Source organism: Ursus americanus, chromosome 18, assembly GCF_024610735.1.
Source record: "Ursus americanus isolate L20-20 chromosome 18, mUrsAme1.1.p, whole genome shotgun sequence".
NCBI lineage: Eukaryota > Metazoa > Chordata > Mammalia > Carnivora > Ursidae > Ursus > Ursus americanus.
The window spans coordinates 4931857-4948807 of NC_142144.1; the positions used below are offsets into that span (position 1 = coordinate 4931857).

The 16951-nt window shown below is 53.4% G+C and overlaps 1 protein-coding gene across 1 annotated transcript; it reads right to left on the reverse strand.

Annotated features, from left to right (window-relative positions):
* Positions 1–238: 238 nt before the first annotated feature.
* PRRT1B (proline rich transmembrane protein 1B) lies at positions 239–16474 on the reverse strand. The gene is made up of 4 exons (XM_045771237.2): positions 16403–16474; positions 2876–3342; positions 1925–2068; positions 239–1000 (listed from the first exon to the last, which is right to left on the reverse strand). Exons 1-4 carry the CDS (start codon positions 16410–16412, stop codon positions 851–853), a joined length of 771 nt encoding a protein of 256 aa, XP_045627193.2. The 5' UTR covers positions 16413–16474; the 3' UTR covers positions 239–850.
* Between the last annotated feature and the right edge of the window lie 477 nt (positions 16475–16951).

Consider the following 16951-nt stretch of genomic DNA (forward strand, 5'->3'; position numbering starts at 1 on the left):
AGACAGAGGGAGTAAGCAGGAGGCAGGGAGATGGGGAGAACGGAGTTTCTGGTAAAGCAGTGCCAAGAGAAATGGGTCACATCTCAGAGGGGTCACACGACATGAGCAACAAACAGATCCCTGCCTTCATGCGAACAGCGTCTCAGAGACGGGGACAGCCACGGGAGCCCCCAGAGCCCAGCTGGGGACAGACGCTGCCGCTCGCCCTGCAAGGGAGCCAGAAATAGCAACGTGAAGCTCTGCCCAGGGGTTGCTTTCTGTTTATTGAGCAGACACAGTGGCCTTGGTTTCTGGACATGGAGTCAGCACGAGCGCGCTTGTCTCCTGGGACGGGGCAGGGGCTCAGAACCATCAGCCAAGAGCTCCCGAGGACAGAGGACGCCGCTCAGCTCCTGCACAGGGAAGCTTTGCCCTACAGTCACCAGGCTGGGCAGTGGGTGGGAGGAGGCCCGACCCTGCAGTGTCCTTCCGGCTCTACAGCACAAGGAGCTCTGAGGACAAGGAGGGATCTGGTCCCTTTGATGGCCTCCCGGGTGTAAGGTGAAGGCAAGGGCCCTGGCGGCCCAGCCAGCACAGCCCCAGAAAGACCTCCGGAGGAAGCACAGAGGCCTGGGGGCTCTGGTGGCCCGGGCCCTGGAGCCAGTTCAGGTGAGGATGCTGCCTGAGGCCACCGGAGGGGCTGCGGCCCCGCTGCAGGGGTGCCAAGGGCTGCAAATGCCACCTTCTGCTGGCCCTGGGTCCCCACTGTAGGCACTAGATGGCCACCGGCAGGGCTCCGAGTCCACAGGAAGAGTCTGTCCGGGCTGGGTGTCCCTGTGCGTCCCGGCAACCCCGAAGGGGCCGGCGGCGCTCAGGGAAGGTAGAGCGCCACGACCACGTAGACGACCCAGCTGGTGGCCACGAAGACCCCGAAGAGCAGGCTGAAGAGCACGAGCGAGCGGGCCTTGCGGGACGCATCCTCCGCCTGGGCCAGGTCCCCCCTGCTCAGGGCCGCGCGGGTCTGCAACGACACGGAGGCAGGGCGTGGACACCCCTCGCCCCCCACGTGCGGCCCGGAGTGCCGGCACCTGAGAAGCCGGGATCTGCCCGGGCCTGGCACGGAGCCACGCCCTCGCAATGACCCTGAGACTGGGGGCGCCGTGGCCCGCGCTCTGCAGATGAGGAAACAAAGGCTCCGCGAAGTGACCCACCCAGGGCCACACAGCTAGGGGTAGGGCCAGACCTCACAGGCAGCGGCCTCCAGACTCCCGCCTCCGAGCAGTCCCGAGAGCTGCCGTCTCCCCACCATCGAGCTTGATGGCGGGGAGCCTGACCCGTGCGCGGACGTCAGGGCCCTGCCTCCTCTCTTTCCTGGAACGTCCTCGCGGGGGCATCACTGGGTCCCCAGAGACCAACCCCATGCCTGGTAATGGTCAGAAATATCAGGAGGAAGGAAGGAAGCTATACAGGTGATGGATGGACGGACGGACGGATGGTGGTGGACAGACAGGGACAGATAGAAGGATGAGTAATAGATAACAGAGGGGTGAGTGGGAGAGTGGACGGACAGATGACGAGATGGACAGAGGGGGATGGGGAGAAGCAATGTGTGGACAGATGGATGACAGCCTCTACCCCATTAAACACAAGCCCCCACTGAGGCGGGCAGTTCCGTGGGCCTTATCAATCATTCACACCTTCACTGTAAATTGTTGTAGCTGAATTTTCTAGAGCGGATCTCCGGTCGTAGGGGGCAGAGGCAGGAGCGGGGTAGGTGGCCATCCAAGAGGGACAAGGACGTCCGGACAACTGAGCACTGATCCCCCAGTTCCTGCCACCCTCCTGAGAGCCAGTAGCTGGGCCAGGGGCTGTGTGCCCCCCCCACCCAGACCCCACCAGCAGCGGGCGGGGAGCACGTTCCCGGGACTGTGCCACCCCCACCTACCTCGTGCGAGTAGACAATAGCGATGAGCCCCGTGAGCAGACAGCAGAACAGGGTCACCAGCACTGACTCCATCATGTAATCCTTGGGCAGGGGCCTGTGCTCCACCGCGGCAGGGGCCGGCACGCCGGCCACGGGACTGTTGTACTGCGGGGACAGAGGCCACGACACCGCGGTGAGGACACGGTCATCCAGGGCCGCCGCCCACCCCATACCGGAGGGGTCAGGTCAGGGCCCCCCCCGCCTTCTGGCTCCGCACCCCCCACCTGTCACCAGCCCCCAGGAGCCCTCTCGCTTCTGCCTTCTGCTCAGTGTGGGGAGGCCGTCTCCATCTCTCCCTGCCCTGGACTGGGGTCCCGCCACAGGGTCCTCTAAGCTCTCCCCCACAGGCACCCCAGGGTCTCTCAGTTTTTCTCAAAATCTAATCAAGTCACCTCCCACCAAAGGCCCTGGGGCCCTCACTAGGCACCTCCTACCTGTCCTCCTCACTAAGCTGAGCCAACCCCCGTCATCCCCAGAGCACATGGGGCCTGGCCACCCCCCAGGCCTGTGCCCAGAGAGCCCCCTCCTCCTCCTCTCCGCCTGAAAGCTCCTCTTCACCCCTCAGAACTCAGCTCAAATGCCCCCACCTCTGGGAAGCCTTCCAGGCTCACCACCCCCCCCCCCAGGCTGCAGAATCCTTTCCCTTCCTTCCTCTGGGTACTGAAGGCCCTCTGCAGGGGTCAGTGATGGTGACTTTTTGTCATCTACGTGTGCCAAGCTCTCCCCTGGAGAGGGAGGCGGTGGTGAGTGGGGGGCGGCAAGGGGGGCTTCATGGGAAGTAAGTGCATGTGGCGTGGGGGGGGTCCCTGGGTGAGGGGGAGGCAGGGGGAGGCAGGGGGGGGGCTGCGTGGGAAGTGGGTGTGGTGTGGGGGGTCCCAGGGTGGGGGGGAGGCGGGGGCTGGGCCCACTCACCACAGGGAAGGGTGCGAAGAGCGGAGGCGCTGTGGGAGCGGGGTAGAGGGGCGTGGCCGGTGGCAGCGGGTACAGGGCCTGGGGTGAGGGCCCGGGCTGGAAGAGGACCGGCCCCTGCGGGAAGGGCGGGTACAGCAGGTGCACGGCCTTGGGGTCCGGCGGCGCATAGGGCGGGGGCTCGCCCACGAAGCCGATGTTGGGCACCCCGCCGGCTGCCACCTTGGGCCCCAGCCGGGCCTCGCCCGCAGCCTCGGCCTGGGCAGGGGATGCAGCCATGGCCTCAGCCTGGGCCTGGGCGTTGGCTGGGGGGTCCTCTGGGGCCGGGGAGCTGTCCCCATCCGTGGCCACTTCCTCGCTGGGCCCTCCGTCCTCATCCAGGAGCTGCGGGCGGCGCGGGAGCTGCGGGAGCACAGGGCTCAGGGGGTCCTCAGAGGCTCCGGGGCCGCTGCCCCCCTTTGAATCTGCTCCTGGAAAGAAACGCCAGGTGCTATGAGCCCCAAGCGCCCCTGAGCCAGGTGGGACTCCCCCTCTCCCTGCCGCAAGTCCCGGCACCTCCAGGGAGAATGTTCCAAGGACGCTGCCAGTCCCCACCCTGCCCGGACCGCACTCAGGCCTCTCGCAGCTGGGAGCTGGAAGAATCAGCCCAAAGCATAAGTGTGGGACAAGAAAACAGAGGCGCAGAGGGGAAGCGTCTTGCTGGCAGTCACGCAGCCAGCGCGCCACCAGGCTGGGCAGCCATCCTGCGCCCCTGCCCTGCTGCTGGTAGACTGGACCCGGGAAGGCTCCGTCCAGGGCAGCCCCTGAGAACTGGTCTGAGATGAGCCGAGCCAAACGGATTCCTGGCTTGAAAGGTAGGGGAGATGGGGTGCCCCCGAGTTGCCAGACCCTGGTGGATGGACTGACCTCAAAGAGCCAGGAGGTCACTAAGGGCCAAATGCCAGCTGAGGCACAGAGGGAGCAGAAGCCTGAATGGCGGTGGGGAAGGGGCAGAGAGCAGAGCCGCAGGTGGGGAAAAGTCCACCCGCGGTGGGGGGGAGCGGTGAGAGCCCAGAGGCCCTTAGCTGCCCAGCTGCCCTCCAGCCCTGACCCTGGCCTTCAGCATCCAGGCCATCAGCTCCTGTGGAAACCCATAAAGGGAAAGCTCCCTAACATGGAAGAGGGAGGCCAGGTGGGAGAACTGTTCCCCCAACGTCAACTACAGGAGGAGCTGCCAGTTAGTTAGAGACCCCGGCAGAGGCAGCCGCCACAGGAGGGAGTCATGACTACAGACCCAACAGGGAAGGATGGACACTGCTTCTCCTGGGAGAAATCCACTACCCAGCAACTCAGCTGGTGAAAAACTGCCCTCACCCCGAACTCCTGCTTTTCTCCAGTGGACTTCGGTTCAGGACAGCCCCTCCCAACGTCCTCTTCCTTCTCCATAGAGTCACGCTCCTCTCCTTTCTTTGTTGGACTTGCCTGTGGTTTTGTCGTAGCTTGCATGTCCCACATTGTAATTCTCTGCTATTCTGGAGTAAACCTGTTTGTGCTGGCAGAGTAACGGACTTTCTTTTTTGGGGTGTCACTCCAGAGGTACCCAAGCAGGTTCTCCACGTCCTGAAGGTACCCTGAACCTCCTGAGGGCACCCTGACCATCTGAGTACCTCTAAGTATCAGGAAGGGCTTGCAAGAGAGACCTGGGTTGGCACGCAAGGCCCCAGAGCAGGGTGGCCGGTCCAGGGCCTGGCTTTGGAGGTTTGCTCCCGAATGTTCTTACAGGTTACAAGAGGCGGAGAGCAGTACTCCTACTGATGGGAGAAAATATTTGCAAATCATGTATCTGATAACAGGTTAATATCCAAAATATGCAAAGAATTCATACAACTTAATAGCAAAAACCCATACAATCCAAGTAAAAACTAGGCAGAAGATCTGAATAGACATTTCTCCAAGGAAGACATCCAGACGGCCAACAGACACATGGACAGATGCTCGACAGCGCTCATCAGGGAAATGCAAATCAAGACTGCAGTCAGCTGTCATCTCACACCGGTAGGGTGGCTGGCATCAAAAACGAGAAGCAACAAGTGTTGGTGAGGATGTGGAGGAAAAGGAAGCCTAGGACCCAGCTGGTGGGAATGCAAACTGGTGCAGCCACTAGGGGAACCAGGAGAGCCTCCTGAAAGAATTAAAAACAGAACTACCAAGGGGCGCCTGGGTGGCACAGTCAGTTAAGCATCTGACTCTTGGTTTCGGCTCAGGTCATGATCTCAGGGTCGGGAGATCAAGCCCCACACTGGGCTCCTCATTCAGCGTGCAGTCGGCTTAAGACTGTCTCTCTCTCGGGGCGCCTGGGTGGCACAGCAGTTAAGCGTCTGCCTTCGGCTCAGGGCGGGATCCCGGCGTTGTGGGATCGAGCCCCACATCAGGCTCCTCCGCTATGAGCCTGCTTCTTCCTCTCCCACTCCCCCTGCTTGTGTTCCCTCTCTCGCTGGCTGTTTCTATCTCTGTTGAATAAATAAATAAATAAAATCTTAAAAAAAAAAAAAAACTGTCTCTCTCCCTCTGCCCCGCCCCGTGCACTCTCTCTCTCAAATACATAAGTCTTTATAAAAACAGAACTACCATAGGATACGGCATGCCACTTCTGGGTATTTACCCAAAGAAAATGAAAACACTAACTCAAAAAGATACGTGCACCCCCACATTCACTGCAGCATGATTACAACAGCTAAGACGTGGGAACGACCTAAGTCCGCCAAAAGATGCCCCGATGAACACACCCACACGACGGAACACTACGCAACCACAAAAAGGACGAAATCTTGCCCTGTTGGACAGCACGGACGGACCTTGAGGGCAACACGCTAAGTGAAAGACGTAGTTCGAGAAAGACAAACATCAAATGATCTCCCTTACATGTGGAATCTAAAAGAAAAGACGAGAGCCCATGATTACGGGGAACAGACTGGGGGTGGTCGCTGGTTGCCTGAAGGAGAAGACGGGGTGGGGGGAGGGGCAAAGGGAGAAAGAGAGTCAAAAAGTATAAATTTCCAGTTAGGAAATATAGTCCTGGGATGTAATGTTCAACACGGTGACTAGAGTTAATACCGTGCTGTATATTTGAAATAGCCAGGAGAGCAGATCCTGAAAGTTCTCCTAAGAAAAACTTTCATACTAGGTATGGTGATGGGCGTTCACCAGACGTACCAGGGTCATCGTTATGCAACGTATGGAAATACTGAGTGGCTCCACCGTGCTGCTGAAACTAACATCACGGTAGGTCGGTTATCATCAATACAACATGGCGGGGGCGGGGGAGAGAGAGGAAGGGAAGAAAGACAAAAAGAAAGAGGGCCGCCTGGGTGGCTCCATCGGTTAAGTATTTGACTCTTGGTTTCAGCTCAGGTCATGATCTCGGGGGGGGGGGGGGGGGGCGTGAGACTGAGCCCATGTCAGGCTCTGACCTCAGCATGGCGTCTAGTTGAGAGTCTTTCTCCCTCCCCCTTTGCTCCTCCCCCTGCTTGCTCTCTCTCTCTCAAATAAATAAATATTTTAAAAAGAAAAATAGGGGCACCTGGGTGGCTCAGCCACTTGATCGTCCGCCTTTGGCTCTGGTCAGGATTCTGGGGTCCTGGGATCGAGTTCCACATCGGGCTCCCTGCTCAGCGGGGAGCCTGCTTCTCCCTCTCCCTCTACCCCTCCCCCTGCTAGTCCTCTCTCTCTCTGTCGAATAAATAAAATCTTTTATAAAGATTTTATTTATTCATTTGAGAGATAGAGAGCACATGCAAGAGAGCACAAGCAGGGGCAGAGGGAGTGGGAGGAGAAGCAGACTCCCCACTGAGCAGGGAGCCCGATGCGGGGCTTGATCCCAGGACCCCAGGATCCTGACCAGAGCCGAAGGCAGCTGCTTAACCGACTGAGCCACCCAGGTGCCCCATAAATAAAATCCTTAAAGAAAAAGAGAAAGACAGAAAACTGGGACCAAAGCTGGAAGCCCCAGTCATGGGAGGCAACAGAACTCACGATCTGAGAGCCACGGGCTGACTGTTGGCTAAAACCCAACAAACAACACCTCCCTGGGAATTATAATGGGGCTAAGCATCTACACAACCTAATATTCACAATGTCCAGGACACGATACAAGGTCATGTGCCACACGAAGAACCAGGAAAATGTGCCCAGTCCTCTCAGGAAGAGACGGACGAGCAGAGGAGCGCCCAGAGGACCGACTCGCGGGAATTACCAGAAGAGCTGCCATCACGACTACGCTCCACGGGATAAAGAGAAATACACTTGGAATACATTCTCAACAGAGAATGAGAAACAATTATTTATTTATTTTTATTTATTTAAATAATTTTTTTATTATATTATGTTAGTCACCATACGGTACATCCCTAGTTTTTGATGTAAAGTTCCATGATTCATTAGTTGCGTATAAAACCCAGTGCACCATGCAATATGCGCCCTCCTTACTATCCATCACCAGCCTATCCCATTCCCCCACCCCACAAACTGAGGGCTTCAGAGGGGAGGGGTGTGGGAGAAACAATTCTTTAAAAAGGAACCAAATGGAAACTTTCAACTAAAGCATATAATGTCAAATTAAAAATTCACTGGTTGGCCTCCATAGCAGAACAGAGGTGACGGGGGTAAAAACGAGTCTCTGAACGTGCGACATACCCATCGGAAGAACAGAGAGAAGAAAAGGAAAGGGGGGAAAAAGGAAAAGAACAAAACCTCAGGGACCTGTGTGGTAACGCAAGATCTGAATGGATGGGTCAGTGAAGTCCCAGGAGAGATTTGGGGGGAAAATATATTTGAAGTACTAATGGCTGCAAACTTCACAAATTTGGTGAAAGACCAATTTACAGATGCATAAAACTTGGAAAATCCAAAGCAGGGACCCTGGGGCAAACTATGCCTAAATGCATCTTCCTATAACTTCTCGAAACCAATAGTAATAAAGTTGTGAAAATGGGCAGAAGAAAATGAGAGACCTCTATTGACAATGACTTGAATTTCCATAGACACTGAATAGACAGCTAGGTCAGAAGACAATAGATCAGGACCTTACAGTGCCGAAAGAATGGTCAACCCAGAAACTGAGACCTAAAGAAAATGTGCTTGAGGAATGAAGCTACAGAGTAGTTTTCTGTCATCATCTAACAAAGTAACCACAAACACAGTAGCTTAAAACCACACACCCACCTCACACCCATTATAATCACTAGCATTAAAAAACAAACAAGCAAAACCAAAAACAAAGCAAACAGGGACGCCTGGGTGGCTCACTGGGTTGTGCGTCTGCCTTTGGCTCAGGTCATGAGCCCAGGATCCTGAGATCAAGCCCCATATCAGGCTCCCTGCTTAGCAGCAAGCCTGACTCTCCCTCTGCCTCTGCTGCTTCCCCTGCTCGTGCCCTCTCTCCCTCCCTCTCTCTCTCCCCCTCTCTCTCAAATAAATAGATAAAACCTGTAAAAAAAAAAAAAAAAAAAACCCGAGATTGACAGAATGAATAAAAACCAAGACCTACAAGGCTACCCACGATAGACACACTATTTATTAAGATTTTCTTTATTTGAGAGAGAAAGCGAGAGACAAAGCACAATGGAGGAGGAGGGGGAGAGGGAGAGGGAGAAGCAGACTCCCTGCTGAGCAGGGAGCCCAACGTGGAACTCATCCCAGGACCCGGGATCATGACCTGAGCCAAAGGCAGACGCTTAACCAACTGGGCCACCCAGGTGTCCCAACACACTATTTTTTTTTTAAAGATTTATTGGAGAGAGAGAGCACATGCACCAAGTGGGGGGAGGGGCAGTGAGCGAGAGAAAATCTCAAGCAGACTCCACATGCGGGGCTCCATCTCATAACCCTGAGATCACGACCTGAGCGAAAACCCAAGAGCTGGACACCTAACCGACTGTGGCACCCAGGCGCCCCTAGGCACACTTTAAATAGAAAGACACAGCAAGGTTGAAAGTAAATGGGTGGGACAGATACGCCACACTAACAGTAAGCAAACAGACTCCAAGACAGAGTATTATCAGTAATAAGGAGGAACACTTCATAATGACAAAAGGGACAATTCACCAGGAAGGCGTGACTATAAATGCACGTGTGCCTAACAGCAGAGCTTCAACAGACATGAAACAAAAATTTATAGAAACGAAGAAGTACACAAAAGTACACAAAGTGATAAAAGACTTAAGACCTTAATACTCTTCTTATACAGCAAGTGATACAAAAAATAGACAAACCATCAGTCAGGACATGATTGATCTGACGCTGTAGACCACCTTGATCCAACTAACATTTGGAGAATGCTGCATCCCACAACGGCAGGTGCAGTTCTTCTCAAGGACACGAGGTGCAGTCACGAAGATCACACACCAGGCCACAGAACGAGTCTCAATGTTAAAATTACTGAAATAATTCAAACTGTGCTCCCTGACCAACCACAACAGAAGTAAGTTAGAAACCAGTAACAATGACTTCTACTGGCTAATACCAAATATCTGAAAAGTAAACAACAAGCCTCTAAAGAATGTATGGATCATGGGGCACCTGGGTGGCGCAGTCCTTGAGCGTCTGCCTTCGGCTCAGGGCGGGATCCCGGCATTCTGGGATCGAGCCCCGCATCAGGCTCCTCTGCTATGAGCCTGCTTCTTCCTCTCCCACTTCCCCTGCTGGTGTTCCCTCTCTCGCTGGCTGTCTCTGTTAAATAAATAAATAAAATCTTAAAAAAAAAAAAAAGAAAAGAAAACATTTTGAACTGAACGACAATGAAAAAACAACCCATCAAAATGTGTGGAGGCAGCCAGAGCAGTTCTTAGAGGGAAACAGAGCTTTAAATGATTTCATTAGAAAAGGTCTCAAATCAATGACCTAAGAGTCACCCTGGAATCTTGCTAGAAAAGGAAGAGCAAAGTAAACACAACATAGATAGAAGGATGAAAACAATAAAGAACAAAAATCATCGAAACAGGGGCGCCTGGCCGGCTCAGTTGGAGGAGCGTGTGACTCTCCCTCCCCTACTGCTCCCCCTCCTTGTGCACTTTCTCTCCCTCACTCCCTCCCTCTCTCTCTCAAATAAATAAAATTTTTAAAAAAGAAAAATTAATAGTCAAAAGTTGGTTGTTTTAAAAGATCAAAACTGACAAACCTCTAGACTTACCAAGGAAAAAACCCACAAATAACCATGTCAGGAATGAAAAAGGGGCTATCATCACAGATCCTACAGACATTAAAAAAAAATTAAGAGAATACTATGAACGACGTTATGCCAACAAATCTGACAACAGAGGTGAAAAATTTCTCTCTCCAACTCTCCAAAATTGACACTGGAAACAGGAAATCTAAATAACTGTATACCTATTAAAGAAATTAAATTTGTTATCAAAAACAGAAAAGTTCTATGCCCAGATGGTTTCACTGCTAAAGTCTATCAAACACCCAAAGAAGAAAATAACACTAATATTACATAGATTTTTTTAAGAGAGGAGGCAAGATCACTGCCCAACTCATGTGATGAGGCCAGCATAAACCTGACACCGAAAGCCAAAATGTCACAAAAAGGAAAATTATAGACCAATTTCCCTCATGAATATAAGCACCAAAAAATCCTTAAAAATAGCAAATTAAATCCAACAATACATAAAAATACCTCACAAACAAACGGGATTATTCAAGGTTGGTTCAACATTCAAAAAATCAATGTAATTCAACATATTAACAGAATAAAGGGGAAAAACATTATCATTTCAAAGGACGGAGAGAAAACATGACAAAATCCAACACCCGTTAATGGTTAACAAACAAGCAACCTTTTAGCAAACCAGTAATAGTAGAGAGTATCTTCAGATCGATAAAGGGCATCTGTGAAAAGCCTACAGCTAACCACACTCTTAATGGTAAAAGACCCAATTGCTTCCCTTTTCTCCCCAGGATCAGAAACAAGGTAAAGATGTCCACTTTCGCCACTTCTGTTTAACACTGTTCTGAAGGTCTTCGCCATAGAAATAAGGTGCATGAAATAAAAATCACAGACTGCAAAAGTAGTAAAACTCTCCTTGTTTGCAGATGATTTGCTTGTTATGTAGAGAATCCAGGAAATCCACACCAATTCCTAAAATGAATAAATGGATTTAATATAGTCAAAGTTCACAAGGTTAATATACAGAATCAATTATGTTCTTATGCACAACTAGCAAATAGTTGGAAAACAAAACTAAAATCTAATTCACAGTAGCACCAATATAACTGGAAAATAACTAGGAATAAATTGAACCAATGAATTCCAAAACATCTACACTGAAAATTACAAAGCACCACTGATTAAAGAAGTCCCAAATAAATGGAAAGGCATATACCATGTTCATTGTTCAGACCACTCAAACTGTTAACACTTTTCCCCACATTCATCTACAGATTCACTGCAATCACAATCTAAATTCCAGCAGGTTTTCCCCAAGATCTTGTTTTTTCTTTTGTCTCCTCCTCCTCCTCCTCCTCCCCCCTCCCCCTCCCCCTCCTCTTCCTCCTCTTCTTCTTCTTCTTTCTTTCTTTCTTTCTTTCTTTCTTTCTTTCTTTCTTTCTTTCTTTTAGAGAGAGAGAGGGTGGGGGTAGGGGCAGAAGGAAAGGGAGAAAGAATCCCAAGTGGACTCTTCACCAAGTGTGGAGCCTGATGCAGGGCTCCATCCCAGAACCCCAAAACCATGACCCAAGCCAAAACCAAGAGAACATCGCTCAACTGACTGAACCACCCAGGTGCCCCATCCAGCAGGGTTTTTAAATACAGAAAGTGACAAGCTCATTATAAAATTTTTACAAATAAAGAAAGCACCTGGGGCGCCTCAGTGGCTCAGTCAGTTAAGCGGCTGCCTTCGGCTCAAGTCGTGATCCCAGGGTCCTGGGATCGAGCCCGCATTGGGCTTCCTGCTCAGTGGGGAGCCTGCTTCTCCCTCTCCTTCTGTCTCCCGGCTCATGCTCTCACTGTCACTCTCTATCTCAAATGAATAAATAAAATCTTAAAAAAAAAATAGATAGCACCTAGAATCACCAAAACAATTTTCAAAAGGAGGACAAAATTGGAAAAATCTACCTGATTTCAAGACTTACTATCAATCCAAGATAAACCAGACAGTTCATTACAAATGAAATGACAGACCCATGTCAACAGAGTATTAAAATATGAGAGCAAAGAAACACACAAACACACACACACAGTCAGTTGATTTTTGCCAAAGTCTCTAAGGCGATTCAGTAAAGAAGAAAAGCCTTTTTAATAACTGGTATAGGATCAACTGATTACCTGCATGGAAAAAAGTGAATATTAATATTGACTACTCCTCACAACATCCATAGGAATTAACTCCGAAGGGATCACAAACCTAAATGTAATACTTGAAACTATAAAACCCCTAGAATAAACACGGAAGATCTGTAGGATCTTAGGATGGATAAAGATTTCTTATATATGACACCAAAAGCATGATTCATAAAAGAAAAAATTTGTAAACTGGACTTCAAAATTAAAAAAAAAAAACTTTTCCTCTTCAAAAGACATCACTAAGCTGAACAGCAAAGGAAACCACCAACAAACCTGAAAGACAGCATATGGAATGGAAGAAGGTACATGCAAATGACATATCCGATAAAGGATTAGTATCCAACATACATAAAGAACTTATACATCGCAACACCAAAAAAAAAAAAAAAAATCTGATGATTCCAGTCTTCTGCCCATTTTTAGACATTTCTCCAAAGACATACAGATGACCAACAGACACGTGAACAGATGCCCAACATCACTCATCATCAGGGAAATGCAAATCAAAAAAAAAAAAAAAACCACAATAAGATATCACCCCACACCAGTCAGAACCGTGATCGTCAACACAAGAAACAACAAGGGTAGGCAAGGATGGGGAGGAAAAGGAGCCCTCGTGCACTATCGGTAGGAACGCAGACTGCTGCAGCCACTGTGGAACAGTAGGAGGCCCCTCCAAGAACTAAACACAGGGGCACCTGGGTGTCTCAGCTGGTTAAGCATCTGACTGTTGATCTCAGCTCACGTCCTGATCCCAGGATCGTGAGTTCAAGTCCCCTGTTCAAGCTCCCTCTCCCAGCGTGGAGCCTACTTAAGTTTTAAAAAATAAATAAATAAAAACAGAACTATCTTATGATCCAGTAATTCCACTACTGGGTATTTACCCAAAGATTACAAAAACACTAATTCAAAGGGATACACTCAAAGGGTATCTAATTCAAAAGGTTTACTGCAGCATTATTCACAATAGTCAAATCATGGAAGCAGCCCAAGTGTCCATCAATAGATGGATGAAGAAAAGGTGGTACAGACAGACCATTATTCAGCTACGAAAAGAGTGAAATCAGGGCACCTGGGTGGCTCAGTCAGCTGGGTGTCTGCCTTTGGCTCAGGTTATGATCTGGGGGTCCTGGGATAGAGCCCTGCATCGGGCCCCCTGCAGGTGGGGGTGTCTGCTTCTCCCTCTCCCTCTGCCCCTCAGCCCTGCTTGTGCTCTCTCTCTCTCTCATTCTACTCTCTCTCAAGTAAATGGGTAAAATCTTAAAAAAAAAAAAAAACTGAAATCTTGCCATTTGCAATGATGGACGGAGCTAGAGAGTACAACACTAAGCAAAATCAGTCAGAGAAAGACAAAACCCTATGATTTCACTCATATGTGGAATTTAAGAAACAAAAGAACTGAGCAAAGGGGGGAGGGGGGAGACAAACCCAAAACAGAGTGTTAACTACAGAGAACAGACGGTTGGTAGAGGGGAGGTGGGGGGAGGGAAATGGGTGAAATGGGTGAAGCGGATTAAGAGGACACTTATCTTGCTGAGCACTGATTATGGAAGTGTTGAATCACGATATTGTACACCTGAAACTAGTGACAATGTGAACGACGCTGGGATTTTTTTTAAGCCAATATTAAAGAAAACAGTCACTAAGAACATACAAAGGCAAGTCACAGAATGGGAGAAAATATTCATAACACACAGATCAGGCAAAGGAGTTCTATCAACAATGCATAGAAAACTCACAGTTCAGGCCAAACACCCCAATGGGAAAACGGATGAAAGGTTTGTGAACACTTCACCGAACAGGATGTTCAAATGATCAATAAGCACAGAGACAGATGCTCGAAGTCAGGAGTCACCAGAAATGCCATCAAAAGTAGAAGTGCCAGGGCGCCTGGGTGGCACAGCGGTTAAGCGTCTGCCTTTGGCTCAGGGCGTGATCCCGGCGTTATGGGATCGAGCCCCACATCAGGCTCTTCCGCTATGAGCCTGCTTCTTCCTCTCCCACTCCCCCTGCTTGTGTTCCCTCTCTCTCTGGCTGTCTCTGTCAAATAAATAAATAAAATCTTAAAAAAAAACAACAACAAATATTTGTAGCAGCTTGAGAAACACTACACGCTTGTTGTCTGAAGCCACTCAGTTTGGGCTGGTTTGTTATGCAGCATAAGCCAACGGATAACAGAGAGGTTTCCTCTGGCAGCCAGAGCCAGGGCGTGAGAAGTGGCTGGAATGAGCGCAGGAGAGCAGGAAGGAGGCAGCGGGGATAGGGACAGAGGTGACAGTGCCCTGAGCAGAAGGGAGGGACGTGGGTGCTCAGCCAGACCCAGGCAGGACTGAGGAGGGGCATCGGCCTGACAGCAGGCAGAGGGGCGGCAGAAAGAGCAATGTGGGGAGTGACAGGCACCCCAGACCCCCCTCATCTGCTCAGGGCCGGTGCCAATCAGGAGCTGGAGCTCAGGGACCAGGCCGCCTGGGCCCCTTCACTTCCCCGTGCCCCTCCGTTTCTTCATCCTTCACATGGGATCACCACCACCTCCTGGGGTCGCCCTGGGGGCTCGGGGGGGGGGGGGTAAAGTGCTCCCTAACGCTGGGTACTGAGACCTGAGATTAGAAAGAGACTGGACCGAGCAGGGCAGATACCAGCCAGACCCCAAGCCCTGTAGAGGCCTCCTTGGATGCTCTTGAGAATTCCAGGGTCCCGACCTCACTGGGGTTCTTGGACGAGCTGGGGTTCTTGGACAACCAAGTCGACAACAACAGAGACAACACGGGGCGGAGGGGGGGGCGGGGGCGGAAGTCCTGTCCGCTGTCTACAGGGGAGGCTTCCTCGAAGAGCCACTGGCTGGCTTACTCAAGGCCACCACCCCTCCACGCGGAGCCCCCAAACCGCCTCTGTGCCCGTGACACACCGAGGCACCCAGCCAGCCAGCGCTTCGACCCCACGCGCTTCTGTTGGGCTCCGAGGAGGACCCGAGCTGCGGACTCGCGAACACAGAACTGAGCAAAAACCCTGTGCAAAGATCACGATCGCAGCAGGTCCAGGCGCCCAGGGGCTGCCGAGCCACGCCACGAACAGCAGCTACCACGAAAGAAGGTGCTGGGCCCTGCACCCATCCCCGCCCCGCCCCAGTCGGTCCGCATGGACGCGGACCCCGCCTAGCAAGCGCGGGAAGTCTGGCGGCGCGCACCTGAGGCCCCTGACGAAGCCTCCACCCCTCAGGCGCCTCATTGTGAAATGAGAATAACAATCTCTTCAAAATAAGGACCAGGACGCTATGCCAGCTCTCTTCTAGCATCCCAGGTCACGGTCGGGCGCACCTGCCCCACCTCTCAGGTGCGCGAAGGGACGCGGACGGCCGGTTCCCGGCCCCACGCAGATGCGCTCCGGAGGCCGGGCCCTCGCAGAGGCTCGTCCCTCCGGAGGCCGGCCCGGCCCTGCCCCAGTTATAACAAAACCGCAGCTTCCCGGGGCCCCGCCGGGGCACATACCTGGCCCGATGGCGCGGAGATACGGCTGAGTAAATAAACCTGCTGGCGGGGCCGCTGCGCCCGCGGCCTCGGGTTCTCGGGTTCTCGACACCCGAGCCTCCGGGACATTCCAGCCGCGAGGGGGGCGGCAGGCGGGCGGCGCCGGGCATCCCCCAGCCGCATCTCCGGGCCCGCCGCCGCCGCCCCCCGACCCGCCAGCCCGGGGCTCCCGAGCGCAGGGCCGGGTCCCGGGGGGGCCGTCGGAGCTCCTGGGAAGAGCCTCTCTCGGCTCCCCCTTGCCACCCCACTCTCCGCCGCGTCCCCGCACCCCGTTCCGGCGCTCCCGCCTCCGAGCGGCCTCCGCCCTCCGCCCCCCTCCCCGGCCCCGGCTCGGTCCCCCACGCCCGGCCCCGGCCAGGGCCCCCTGCCCTCGCTCTAAGGACTTCAGCGTGGCCGGAGGGGCGGGCAAAGTCACCGGGGAAAGGACTGGGCGTGGGGGAGAAGAGGGAGAAATGCCCCCCAAATGGCCCGGCGCTGGGCACCCGCTGCCCGCCCTTCCCCCGCCCCTCCCGTAGGGGCGCCCAGGGAGCTGGAGAGGGGCGCCGCCTAAGTTGCCAGAACTTTCCACAGCATCCTCCTGGCGTCCCGGGTTCTGGAGGTGGGGTTCCAGGGCCAGGCTGGGGCCCCGCGGGAGCAGCTGTCCGGCCCGCCCCCCGCCGCGGCGCCGGGACCCCCGGCAGCCCTCACCTGCGTCCATGGCGCACGCCGCCCGCTGTCCGCGCCCGGCCGCCCGCTGCCCGCGCCCCGCCTCCCGCCGCCGTCGGGCCGGGCTCGCCTGGCGCCGCGGGCTCGGGTTTCCTGGAGGCGGCTGCGCGGCGGGTTAATGATTGACCGCCTTGAGGGCCCGCGGCTGCGCCAGCAGGTGGCCCCGCGCGCGCCGAGCGGGGGGCGGGGGCGGGGAGGGGCCGGGGTCCCCGCAGGTGCTCCTCCCCCGCCCGCAGCGCCGGAGGCCGGAGGACCCGAGGGTGCACGCCGAGCCCCGGGCGATCGCGGCTGCCCCACCGGCCTTTCCGTTTTCCACAGCAAGAGAGGCCAGAAACGAAGAGTTTCACGTGAAAGCCCCTGAGTTTTACAAGAACGTGCGTGCGTGGCCACTCCCTGAAGCTCGCCACACTGGGGAGCCTGGAGCCGCCCTCGTGCAGACACCTAGAAGGGCCAGAGGGTCTACCCCGAGCGGCCAGGCGTCTTTTTCAATTCCTAGCTGAGCTCCCCAGAGCGGAAGGAGGTCCCCAGGGA